Source organism: Hylobates moloch, unplaced genomic scaffold, assembly GCF_009828535.3.
Source record: "Hylobates moloch isolate HMO894 unplaced genomic scaffold, HMol_V3 SCAFFOLD_6, whole genome shotgun sequence".
Taxonomy (NCBI): domain Eukaryota; kingdom Metazoa; phylum Chordata; class Mammalia; order Primates; family Hylobatidae; genus Hylobates; species Hylobates moloch.
The window spans coordinates 590,868-604,284 of NW_026652281.1; the positions used below are offsets into that span (position 1 = coordinate 590,868).

Below are 13,417 nucleotides of genomic sequence, written 5' to 3' on the forward strand. Positions count from 1 at the left end.
AAAAAAAAAAAAAAAAAAAGAAAAGAAAAGATTACATCTGACATACCACTTATATTCCCACTTGTCTTTTTTACTATTGCCTTGACCTTTTTTTAATCAAAAGCTGTGTTTCGTTTTTTTTTTGTTTGTTCTTTTTTTTTGAGATGGAGTCTCCCTCTGTCACCCTGGCTGGAGTGCAACAGTGAGATCTCGGCTCACTGCAACCTCGACCTCACGGGTTCAAGTGATTCTCCAGGGGAGCAGGGATTACAGACACCCGCCATTGTGCCCGGCTCACCTTTGTATTTTTGTAGAGATGGGGTTTCAGCATGTTAGCCAGGCCGGTCATGAAATCCTGACCTCTGGTGATCCGCCTGTCTTGGCCTCCCAAAGTGCTGGGATTACAGGCGTGAGCCACTGCGCTGGGTCTAAAAGCTGTATTTCTATTTATTCTTTCTTGAGACGGAGTCTCACTCTGTCACCCAGGCCGGAGTGCAGTGACACGATCTTCGCTCACCACAACCTATTCTGAAAGACATGGGAAACCCTCCTCTGATGGTGCCATGGGGGTGTGCGGCGCACGGGCACTGACCATCCATTTCTACCAGAAGCTGGTTGAGCGTCTGCTCCTCCTCCGTGTTGGAGAAGCTGGACATGGTGGTGGAGCGCTTCTTGCCCACCGCGTCGATCTCATCGATGTAGACGATGCAGGGAGCCCGGGCTCGGGCTTCCTTGAAGAGGCTCCGCACACGGGCAGCACCGAGGCCTGAGGGGACAGAGAGAACCAGGAAATGGGCAGATAATAAAAAACAAAGCCCCCTCCTGTACCCGGCCCAGACAAAGTTCTACACCAAGGACAACTAAAGCTACCAGCCCCATTCCCTGCAAACAGACACACAGCAGCTGCTCGCAGGGACCCCTGGCCAGCCCTCAGGGCTCACACGCACCACGGTGGCCCCCCAGGCCACAAGTGACAGTGGCTTTGAAGCAAACATGTTGCTCTGCAGACAAAACCCCTCCTCCAACCCAGACCTCGATTTCCTTCTCTACTCCCCCACCCACCTGTGTCCCTTTCAGTCCATCCACCAGAGGAAAGATGTGTGAAAGCAGCCAAGTGGTCAGCCAAGCTCCCGCACAGCCCGCAACCACAGCACCTACCTCCAATGACCTCCACGAACTCTGGGCCGGCCATCGCCAGGAAGGGCACCTGAGCCTCCGTGGCCACCGCCTTAGCCAGCAGCGTCTTCCCACAGCCGGGGGGGCCGAGCAGCAGTGCGCCCTTTGGGACCTTGGCGCCAAGCTGGAGGTAGCGTTCTGGGCTCTGGACAGCAGCAGATGATGTGACACCAACCACTTGGGGTTTCAGTTTTTGTTTTTTTTTTTAGAGGTAAGGTCTCTCTGGGTCACCCAGGCTGGAGTGCGGTGGGTGCCATGACAGCTCACTGAAGCCTCAAACTCCTGGGCTCAAGCCATCCTCTCACCTCAGCCTCTCCAGTAGCTGGGAATATACAGGCATGAGGCACCACACCCAACTACTTTTATAAACTTTTTGCAGCCGGGCTCGGTGGCTCAAGCCTGTAATCCCAGCACTTTGGGAGGCCGAGGCGGGCGGATCACGATGTCAGGAGATCAAGACCATCCTGGCTAACACGGTGAAACCCCGTCTCTACTAAAAATACAAAAAAATTAGCCAGGCGTGTTGGCGGGCGCCTGTAGTCCCAGCTACTCGGGAGGCTGAGGCAGGAGAATGGCATGAACGTGGGAGGCGGAGCTTGCAGTGAGCCGAGATCACTCCACTGCACTCCAGCCTGGGGGACAGAGAAAGACTCCGACTCAAAAAAAAAAACAACAAAAAAAAAAAAACAAAAACTCTTTGCAGGCCAGGCACAGTGGCTCACGCCTGTAATCTCAGCATTTTGGGAGGCTCAAGCAGATGGATAGGCTGAGATCAGGAGTTCGAGACCAGCCTGGCCAACATGGAGAAACCCGGTCTCTACTAAAAATACAAAAATTAGCTGTGCATGCTGGTGGGCACCTGTGATCCCTCCTACTTGGGAGGCTGAGGCAGGAGAATCACTTGAACTGGGGAGGTGGAGGTTGTAGTGAGCCGAGATTGTGCCACTGCACTCCAGCCTGAGTGACAAAGTGAGACTCTGTCTCAAAAAAAAAAAAAAAAAAATTAATTAAATAAAAAAATGTTTTGCAGACACAGGGTCTCACTGTTGCCCAGGCTGATCTCCTACTCCTGGGCTGAAGCACTCCCCTGCCTCAGCCCCCCGAGGCGCTAGGACTGCAGGTGTGACCCACCGCACCAGGCCTGCAGACAGAATGTGTAAGTCAGCCCCCCGAGGCGCTAGGACTAGAGGCGTGACCCACCGCACCAGGCCCGTGGAGGGAACGTGTAAGTCAGCCCCCCGAGGCGCTAGGACTGCAGGCGTGACCCACCGCACCAGGCCCGCGGAGGGAACGTGTAAGTGACGCACTTGAAAGACAGCTCATGCATTGCCACCAACTGGCTATGGGGTCTATGTGGTTCTGGAAAAAGCACAGAGCTTTGCAGGGGATGAAGGGCCCAGGACGGCTAACGGCACAGTTGGCATGGGCCTTGGCACCCTCCACTTGGCTGAATCATGTGCACGGGGCTTGTGCTGCTGGTTGAACAGGCACCAGCACCTGCTTGGTGTCCCCATGGGACACAGTAAAGGTCACCACCAACCCACGACACGTAATCAATAGAATTCCAGGTCCCACAGGAGCCCTTCTGGGAGAGAAGGCAGGCCGGTGTCTGCTCACACCTCCCTCCTGGTCCGCACTGCTCTCACCTTCAGATAATCCACGAACTCGCGGACTTCCAGTTTGGCTTCGTGCATTCCTGCCACGTCTTTGAAGCTGACTCCTTTCCCCATCTTCCCATCCACAATCGTGAAACGAGCCATTTTAAGCTGATTCTGTGCAGAAAGAACAAAGTGCAAGGAGCTGTGCAAAGTCAGGAAATCAGCAGCACGACGCCAGAGCTCAGCCCACGCACCTGAGCCGCCCCAATCCCACGTCTCCATCCCAAGATCCCAAGGCTTCACTCATGTCAGACTGACAAGGCTCACAGGTCAGTCTTCAGGCACAGAAGGGGAATGTTTCGTCATTAATTAGTAAGAAACTTGTCTAGCAATTTGCTTTAAAAAAAATCATTCGGCCGGGCGCGGTGGCTCACGCCTGTAATCCTAGCACTTTGGGAGGCCGAGACGGGTGGATCACGAGGTCAGGAGATCGAGGTCATCCTGGCTAACATGGTGAAACCCCGGCTCTACCAAAAATACAAAAAAATTAGCTGGGCGTGGTGGCGGGCACCTGTAGTCCCAGCTACTTGGGAGGCTGAGGTTGCAGTGAGCTGAGACTGCACTCCAGCCTGGGCAACTGGGCAAGACTCCATCTCAAGAAAAAAAAAAAATTATTTCCCGTCCAGGTGCAGTGGCTCACGCCTGTAATCCTAGCACTTTGGGAGGCCGAGGCAGGCAGATCGCCCAAGCTCAGTAGTTCAAGACCAGCCTGGCCAACATGGTGAAACCCTATCTCTACAAAAATACAAAAATTAGCCAGGCATGGTGGCCCACACCTGTAGTCCCAGCCACTCAGGAGGCTGAGGCAGAAGAATGGCATGAACCCGGGAGGCGGAGCTTGCAGTGAGCCAAGATCGCACCACTACACTCTAGCCTGGGCAACAGAGCCAGACTGTCACAAAAAAAAAAAAAAAAGAAAGAAAAAGGCCAGATGCAGTGGCTCACACCTATAATCCCAACACTTTGGGAGGCTGAGGCAGGAGGATCACCTGAGGTCGGGAGTTCGAGACCAGCCTGAACAACATGGAGAAACCCCATCTCTACTAAAAATACAAAATTAGCTGGACGTGGTGGCACATGCCTGTAATACCAGCTACTCGGGAGGCTGAGGCAGGAGAATCGCTTGAACCCGGGTGGTGGAAGTTATGGTGAGCCGAGATCACGCCATTGCACTCTAGCCTGGGCAACAAGGGTGAAAACTCCATCTCAACACGCAGATTCAACTGCCCTGTAATCTCACAAGGCTCAGGCACCCCAGAGTTAGCGTGAGAGGCCCTCAGGCAACACTGGTTACTGCACGCCTTACAGCCAGCCCATGCGAAAGGAAGCTGACCTGCTGTGTAACTGTGGCTTCAGGCTACTCTCTGCAACAGGTTTTCTCTGTGTGTTCATCATACAGCTTATGGGAAAAGTATTCAGCAAACACAAAACAGAAAGAGTTCAGAGACCTCTGATTTACAGAACTTACAAAAGCACTGAATCCACCTTCCCTTCCAGTCATCCCGGCCAGACGGAAAACACACCACAGGATGGCCAGGCCCACTGCCGTCATCCCCACGGAATATAGGGCACTGCCGGAAGGAAGAGACGCAGGCACAGGCTCAGACGGTGTCATGTGACAGACACATGCTTCCAAATCAGAACCACCGCTGGCAACGTTTCCAAGATGAGACGAGGAATCCCTACGTCTGGGACCGATGCGCAGATTAAAATGGTTCTGGAAATGGGTTCTCTTGTCTCATTCTGACTGTGCTTTTGCATGAAAGCTTCCCAAATGGTCAGACTGAGTTTGCAAATGCTGGAGATACCTAGTGATCTAGCCAGCCTTGTGACAATAACAACGTTGAGGTTTTTCTATTTTCAGCATATTTTGTTTTCAGCTTCAATCAGGCAGGCAAGATCAGCCTAAGAGTAAAAAGCAAATCTCAGGCCAGGCGCGGTGGCTCACGCCTGTAATCCCAGCACTTTAGGAGGCCGTGGCGGGTGGATCACAAGGTCAGGAGTTTGAGACCAGCCTGGCCAACATGGTAAAACCCCATCTCTACTAAAAAAAATACAAAAATTAGCCAGGCATGGTGGCATGTGCCTGTAATGGCAGCTAGTCAGGAGGCTGAGGCAGGAGAACTGCTTGAACCCAGGAGGTGGAGGCTACAGTGAGTCAAGATCATGCCACTGCACTCCAGCCTGGGCTACAGAGCAATGCTCCATCTCAAAAAGTAAAAAAAAAATGAAAGAAAAAACCCTGTCTCTACTAAAAATACAAAAAAACTTAGCTGGATGTGGTGGCACGCATCTGTAGTCCCAGCTACTCAGGAGGCTGAGGTGGGAGAATCACCTGATCCTCGGAGGTCGAGGCTGCAGTAAGCTCAGATTGCACCACGGCACTCCAGCCTGGGCGATGACAGAGTGAGACCCTGTCTCAAAAAAAAAAAAAGAAAAGAAAAGAAAAAAAAGCAAATCCGAGAACTTTTGCCCTCATCCTGAGGAGGGGCTGCCCTAGGCCTGCCCCAACCCTCCATCTTCTGTACAACATCGGCCTACGAAGACATGAGAATAGGCCTGCCCCAAGCTTCCGTCTTCTGTACATCATCAGCCTACAAAGACATGAGATGCACAGCCTCAGAGCAGTGAGCTTCCAGGAGTTGCTGGGTTATAGAATTAAAGGTGCATCTTTGTTTTTTTTCTGTAGAGATGGGGTTCTCCATGCTGCCCAGGCTGGTCTCGAACTCATGGGTTCAAGAGGCTCACGCTTGTAATCCCAGCACTTTGGGAGGCCGAGGCAGGCGGATCACGAGGTCAGGAGATAGAGACCACGGTGAAACCCCGTCTCTACTAAAAATACAAAAAATTAGCCGGGCGTGGTGGCGGGCGCCTGTAGTCCCAGCTACTCGGAGAGGCTGAGGCAGGAGAATGGCGTGAACCCGGGAGGCGGAGCTTGCAGTGAGCCGGAGCTTGCAGTGAGCCGAGATTGTGCCACTGCACTCCAGCCTGGGTGACAGAGCAAGACTCCGTCTCAAAAAAAAAAAGAGAGATCCTCCCTGCCTCAGCCTTCCAAAGTGCTGGGATTACAGGCATTGCCACCGCACCTGGCTAGAGGTGCATTTTGATCAAGGGAGTACTTGCCAGTCACTGGCATTCTACAGCTTCAGAGATTACAAGTCAACAATAAACCTCTTGGTTTCAGTACCCGTTGGCCCCTCATTTGTCCTACTAAGGAACCTGTCAGGGTCCATGGTCCGTAACTGCCCACAGCTCCCACCTGGTCTGTTTCCCTCTCAACAGTGAAATGAGAATTTCTCCTTCCTGTGTCTACCCTTTTCCCGTTCCATTTTCCTGTCTGCAGAAGAGAGCAAGCCCAGGACATTATCAAGGTCCTCCGTGACTCCTTGACTTTCTTTCTCACTGCTAGGCTGATCTTGCCTTGCTAACTGAAAGTGATCGCTTACTTTTCAAAAAAAAATATACTGAAAACAGAAAAACCTCAATGTTGTTATTGTCACAAGGCTGGCTAGATCACTAGGTATCTCCGGCATCTGCACACTCAATCTGACCATTTTGGAAGCTTTCATCAAAGAGCACAGTCAGTGAAAATTAAACAAGAATGTGAATTCAGAAGCGCCAGACAACTAAAGAGAGTGACTAAACAAACTCCAACAGACTTGCACACAGTTGGCCTCCACAGCCACAGATTCCACCTCTGCAGGTTCAACCGAGCACAGAATGAAAATATCTGGGGAAAAACGTGCATCTATACTGAACATGCACAGACACATTTTTGTCATTATTCCCTAAAGTATAACAACGATTGAAATAGTATTTACAAGGTATTGGGTATTATTAGCAACCTACAGATGATTTAAAGCATATCAGAGGATGTTCTTACATTACATACAAAAACTTCGGCATCTACGTCGGGGGCTGAGACTTGGGCATCTACGTCGGGGGCTGAGACTTCGGCATTTTACATCAGGGGCTTAAGCATCCTTAGTGCTGGTATCCTTGGGAAGTCCTAGAACCAGCCCCCGTGGATACCCATGGATGACTATATGTCTAAATTTCCTGGCATTGTATCATTCACTTCTACATTTATTTAACTCTCCCACTGAAAAGTCTAGTTAACTAGGCCGGGCGTGGTGGCTCATGCTTGTAATCCCAGCACTTTGGGAGGCCGAGGTGGGCGGATCACGAGGTCAGGAGATCGAGACCACGGTGAAACCCCGTCTCTACTAAAAACACAAAAAAATTAGCCGGGCGTGGTGGCGGGCGCCTGTAGTCCCAGCTACTCGGAGAGGCTGAGGCAGGAGAATGGCGTGAACCCGGGAGGCGGAGCTTGCAGTGAGCCGAGACTGCGCCACTGCACTCCAGCCTGGGCGACAGAGCGAGACTCCGTCTCAAAAAAAAGTCTAGTTAACTAGAGGCAAAGACAGTTTGAGATTTTTGTTTGCAATCTGTTTCTCACATTACAAAGTCAAGTTAGGTTTAGCTCAAGCGTCAACAAATACATCCAACATACTTTCCGAAGAATCCTGTTCGCCTGTAGGAAACCGGGATCCTGTCCTTGGACTCGATATTCAGCTCATCTTCAGCTGCTCGAAGCTTCTCTTCAAACTTGTCAATATTTGCAACCTGCATTCGGTACATCAAGGCTAGTCGCTGGGGGGCAGAAAGGAGAGGGGACCGTGAGAAACACGCAGGGACAGACGGGCACCCCACGGTCAACAGAGAGCCTGCCTGGAACTCACGGTAATGACAACCTCAGCATTGTGAAGAGGACGCCATTCAGAAACTAGAGGAGATTCCTAACGTACGACGGTTCCACTTACGGTCTTTCCACTTTACAACGGTGTGAAAGCAACATGCACACTAGGCTCCTTGACCTACGATGGGGCTACCTCCCAGTGAGCCCCTGGGAAGCTGAAAATACCCTAATTCAAGGAGCATCTGTACTTCCAAGTCAGTGAGCCCCTGGGAAGCTGAAAATACCCTAATTCAAGGAGCATCTGTACTTCCAAGTCTAAACAATTTTAGTTTCCTCAACCACAATTTGAGAAACAAAATTTCAACAGACAGACTTTCTATTTTCCACTCATAGGAAAACCACGAAATGGAGGGGTGTCCGCAGGTTAGCTCACAGCCCCACGTCTGATGTGTGCCTCGGACTCAGCTACGCCTGCAGACACAGCAGGGGCCTCCCCCAGAGGCCGGCGAGGCTGCAGCACGAGACTGAGGACGGCAAAATCAAGACTACGGCCAAAAGCAGATGTTTTAGGAAACTGCGGCCACAGAGGGTTCGTGTTTAACCACAAAACCTGAGACTGTTCATCCCTCACACCAGGACACCAACGGGTCCGTCTCCCTGGCACACGATTCTCAAAACGCAGTGTTTTCCTAAGTAAACTCCGCATGTTTAGCTCAGATTTCAGCATGACTGGACGGCAACAGCCCAAAGGCAGGACACCGATGGACTTGCGGGACTCTCTCTGAGGTTAACTGGAAACTCCAGCAGAGGACAGGGATGAGGGGCAGGGATGGCACCTGCTGCGCCCTCACTCACACCCTCACTCACACTCTAAACTGCTAAGACAGAATTCTGAGCATTTTCTCTTCAAGGCAGCTGTTTTATCAGGTGACTCGTCCAGAGCTGAGCATAGTGTTGTAGGTTAAAATAACCTTCCAGGCTGAAATAATCAGACATCCACCGGAGGATTTACGTGAATGAGCACCGTCTTCTGCACTTAGCCATGCTGTATTTTAAGAACGGGGTTTCCTGTATTTAAAAATAGCAAGACAGGGCCAGGCATGGTGGCTGATGCCTGTGATCTGGCACTTTGGAAGGCCAAGGTGTGAGAATCACTTGAGGCCAGGAGTTCAAGACCAGCCTGGACAACACAGTGAGACCTCCTCTCTCCAAAAAAACAAAAAAATTTAAAATTAACCAAGTGTGGTGGTGCGCGCCTGCAATCCCAGTGACAGGGGAGGCTGAGGTGTGCGGATCACCTGAGCCCAGGACGTCAAGGCTGAGTGAGCCGACATCACACAGCACTGCATCTCAGCCTGGATGACAGAGAGAGACTCTGTCTCAACAAAAAAAAGCAGAAGAAAAGGAAAAAGCGTTCTAAATCCTGAGTAACCCAGCAAAGGGGCAGAAGCTCCGGTGGAGGCCACGGTCATTTCCAGACCCTGGGGCGGGCCACACCAACCCCAGACCACTTTCCTAATCACTGCTCCACACGTTATCCAGGGTTAAATTGCTCCAAGCACACGTTCTGACGCACTCTTGGAATCTAAAGTTACCAGATCTGGCCGGGCACGATGGCTCACACCTGTAATCCCAGCACTTTGGGAGGTCAAGGTGGGCAGATCACTTGAGGTCAGGAGTTCGAGACCAGCCTTGCCCGACATGGAGAAACCCTATCTCTACTAAAAATACACAAATTAGCCAAGCGTGGTGGTGCGGGCCTGTAATCCCAGCTACCCGGGAGGCTGAGGCAGGAGAATCCCTTGAACTCGGGGGGCAGACGTTGCAGTGAGCCGAGATCACATCACTGCGCTTCAGCCCGGGCGACAGAGCGAGACTCCGTCTCAAAAAAAAAAAAAAACAAAGACAAAAACAAAGACAACCAAATAAATGCAAATCAATGGGCTGAGGTCCCTGCATGAGAAAGAAGCATGCCCTCAACTGCAGGTATCCAAAAGGATGGCAACAGCCAGTGCCCACACCCTCACTCACGGGCACCCACACCCTCACTCACAGCCCACCCACACCCTCACTCACAGGAGCCCACACCCTCACTCACAGGCCACCCACACCCTCACTCACAGGAGCCCACACCCTCACTCACAGGCCACCCACACCCTCACTCACAGGCCACCCACACCCTCGCTCACGGGCGCCCCCACCCTCACTCACAGGCCGCCCAAACACCACGGCTCCAGGGTGCAGGTAGACTTCCACCACGTCGCTCTCAGGCACCACCTGGACGCGCTGCACCTCGCCCTTGGCCAGCATCTCGTGGACAAAGTCGTTCCAGGAAATGCTGCCTCCGCTGGTGCTGAGAGCATTCAGGAGGCTCATGACAACCGCGATGACCAGCAAGGTGCGCAGCCGCTCTCGGTACATCTGGTCTTCCCGCTCACGGCGTCTCCTCTCCTCTGAGCCAGAAGAGAAGCAAAAGGGAGAAACGAACACATGAGCATCATACACGAACGACATCCAGAGCTTCTTCAGGAAAGCTCAACTGGACGGGGAGGGGCAGCGTCCTGCACAGAAGATCCTGAACTTCCGCCAATTTTTCCCTGAAGTTATTAGAGACAAAGACTAATGGTGTGCTGTTCAAGGTCACCAACACTTCATTCGCTGAGGTCACTTCAGCGAGGAGCAGGAGTGGTTCCTTCCTCAGACAAGAGGAAACCATTTCTAAATCGAAACACTGAGAGCTGGGCACAATGGTGCACACCTGTGGTCCCAGCTACTCAGGAGGGTGAGGCGTGAGGTTGAAGCTGCAGTGAGCCATGATCGCGCCACTGCACTCCAGCCTGGGTGACACAGCACCACCCTGTCTCAGAAAACAAATGACCGTCCCAGGCCGTCCAAGGCGTCACAGATGCAGTGAGCTCTCCTGCTGCAAAGTGCATGATCACGATGGCCATGAATGCAGTCGCTTGGAGTTTGATCAAATACTAAATATCAAAACATACACATAAATTATTAAAAAGATGAAAACAAATACCTTTTACCACAATCTGCCTCAAGAAATACCTTCCCAACCCCACTGAAGACCCTTGTGCCTTCTCTCTCCCTACCCAACAACCATTCTGAACTTTTTGCTCATCAGAATGACTATCATTGAACAGAAAGTCACAGGTATCACAACATCTGAGAATACGACTTAAAAAAATCATCAGATACACTGTTGAGTCTAAAGGCATATACTCCAAACCACTTGACTCTAGAATTTTCCCAGAGACCAACTCTTTATGAGAAGCATCAGGTGAATTCTTCTAAATCATCTTCCTCATTATTAACATCCTACTGAAGACACGGTGGCATCATGCTTAGCTCTCAGAAGATGGAAAAGACACTCGGCCCCTGTTCTCCAGACACTGGGATACCTCGAGGGGAAGTGGACAGGTGCACCCCGCAGGCAGCAGGAGACCGACTCAAGGCTGGCCTGGGGCCAGCACAGAAGGGGTCTGGAGCAGCGGGCGCTCACTCACCCTTCATGGAGACGTGGCAAGCAGCGCCAGGCAGCGAAGCCAGGGGGACGCCTCTGAGGAGGGAATGGTGGGGAAAAGGACAGCCAGGATGGCCACTGGGCAAAATGCCTGCAGGGGTCACTTCCCACAGTCCAGGGCCCAGGTGGGGAGCAGTCCTGTAGCCAGGCAGGCTCCCAACAGTGACCACCCCAGGCCAAGCCACAGGCTTCCTTCAAACCCCCTAGCAGGTCACTCTCTCCTCCACCTCCGGGGAGGGTGTCATCTCCAGAACACCTGCGCCTGCAGACACAGCGCCAGGGACCCAGCGGCGGGAACGACGTCATTTCCAGAACACGTGCACCCCTGCGCCTGCGGACACAGCGCCACGGACCCAGCGGCGGGAATGACGTCATTTCCAGAACACCTGTACCCCTGCACCTGCGGACACAGCGCCAAGGACCCAGCGGCGGGAACCACGTCATCTCCAGAACACCTGCGCCTGCGGACACAGCGCCGCGGACCCAGAAGGGGGGACGAGAGGCTCACGTGCCTGAGATTCACAGCTCTGCTCCTCCTGCACTGTCTCGGGGGGGCTTCATGCTGGCATCAAAGTCAGAACTGGGCACGTCTCATGTACCACCTTCCTTTCCAACAATCATTTTAGACGAATTCAAACAATTTTTAAATCAGCTTAAAAACACAAAAAGAAACCTACTGAAGGCTGGGCGCGGTGGCTCACGCCTGTAATCCCAGCACTGTGGGAGGCTGAGGCAGGAGAATGGCGTGAACCTGGGAGGCGAAAATTGCAGTGAGCCGAGATGGCACCACGGCACTCCAGCCTGGGCAACAGAGCGAGACTCTGTCAAAAAAAAAAAAAAAAAGAAACCTACTGAAAAGGGGGCAAAATAATTGCTTTGAAAATATGAAGGTATATTTTAGATATCACTGTTTTGTTATAATCGATCCTAATCTTGCATCTAATACTTAAATTTCATATTCACAAAGGCAATTATGTAAAGCCCACCGCTTATTTCAGAGAACAAATTTATATTCTCAGGTGAGTAACTAATTGTTAGAAACTACTTCCAACATTTAATTACAAATTGTGTTTTCTACTAGAAACATGGGGTGCCCTGGGAAACTGAGAAATACTTCCCAGCAGCTACTGCAGCTGCCCTGGAGAGACGATCCAGAATCACGACCCACGCTGTTCTAGGCCGGCGTGGCTGTCCTTGTAATCCAGTTTTGGAGGCCGAGGGGGATCACGAGGTCGAGTCCAGTCAGGTGAAATTTTCTATTTTTGTTGAGATGGGGTCTCTCTCCGTCACCCAGGCTGGAGCGCGGTGCTGCACCGCAGGAGAAACCCAGAGTGCTCCATGAGCATATCTGGGCTCCCTGCAGCCTCGACCTCCTGGGCTCAAGCGATCCTCCCAACTCAGCCTCCCGAGTAGCTGGGAGTACAGGTGCACGCCACTGTGCCTGGCTAATTTTTTAAATTTGAGTAGAAAAAAAGGTCTCACTATGTTGCCCAAGCTGGTCTCAAACCACTGGGCTCAGGTGATTCTCCCACCTCAGCCTCCCAAAGTGCTGGGATTATAGGCGTGGGCCACCCGGCCAAAGAATTTCTACTAAAAGTAAAATGACAGCTTTTGGATTTTCTACAATAAACACCTCTTCTGCCTTCATCACAAACACGCAGCCCTTCTCCAGTGAGGGTCAGCCGGGCACGTTAATTCACAGGTGTGGGACACAGGCTGGCTCTCAGCCCCGCTGCGTCAGGGAGCAGAATCTGTCCAACAAGACGCTGAGGCCACACAGCCCTCGGGAGAGCCTAGCCCCGTCATGACACCTTCTTCTGAAGCTCCTCAGGTTCCAATCATTCCACTGTTGAGTGAGCCCTCTCTGGCCTCCGTGGCCTCCTCGGTGGCAGGAAGGAGGCCAACAGAGCACCCAGGACACAGGATCACAGAGAAGCCTCTTCCAGCCACAAGTGAAGGCACTGCAGGGAAAATCCATATGCTCTGTGAGCACATGCAGGTGGATGACCTAGACAGCCAGGCCAAGGAGGGTCCACAAACAGGCCTTGCACACGTTCTCGGGTGGTGCAAACCAGTACAACCCTGTCTGATAACTGCCAGGCAAGATGTATCAAGTGCCATAGACAGTATTTAGTTTCTTTAATTCAAAAATCCTACTTCTGAAACTTTAACCTAAGGAAACAAACGTTAAGAAATTCCAGCTGGGCGCAGGGGCTCACATCTGTCATCCCAGCACTTTGGGAGTCGAGACAGGTGGATCACTTGAGTCCAGGAGTTAGAAACCAGCATGGGCAACATAGCGAAAACCCATCTCTACAGGGGGAACAAAAATTAGCTGGGCGTGGTAGCACGCGCCTGTAATCCCAGCTA

The 13,417-nt window shown here is 51.9% G+C and overlaps 1 protein-coding gene across 3 annotated transcripts in view; it reads right to left on the minus strand.

Annotated features, from left to right (window-relative positions):
* Positions 1-13,417, minus strand: part of SPG7 (SPG7 matrix AAA peptidase subunit, paraplegin) — a 51,477-nt gene that overhangs the window by 25,705 nt on the left and 12,355 nt on the right. For all 3 annotated transcript variants that reach the window (XM_032156160.2, XM_032156164.2, XM_032156162.2), the window contains exons 4-9: positions 9,724-9,965; positions 7,327-7,466; positions 4,282-4,384; positions 2,802-2,927; positions 1,138-1,300; positions 572-745 (exon numbers count right to left, since the gene is read on the minus strand). In XM_032156160.2, coding sequence (XP_032012051.1) covers positions 572-745; positions 1,138-1,300; positions 2,802-2,927; positions 4,282-4,384; positions 7,327-7,466; positions 9,724-9,965 — 948 coding nt within the window. The remainder of the gene's footprint in view (positions 1-571; positions 746-1,137; positions 1,301-2,801; positions 2,928-4,281; positions 4,385-7,326; positions 7,467-9,723; positions 9,966-13,417) is intronic.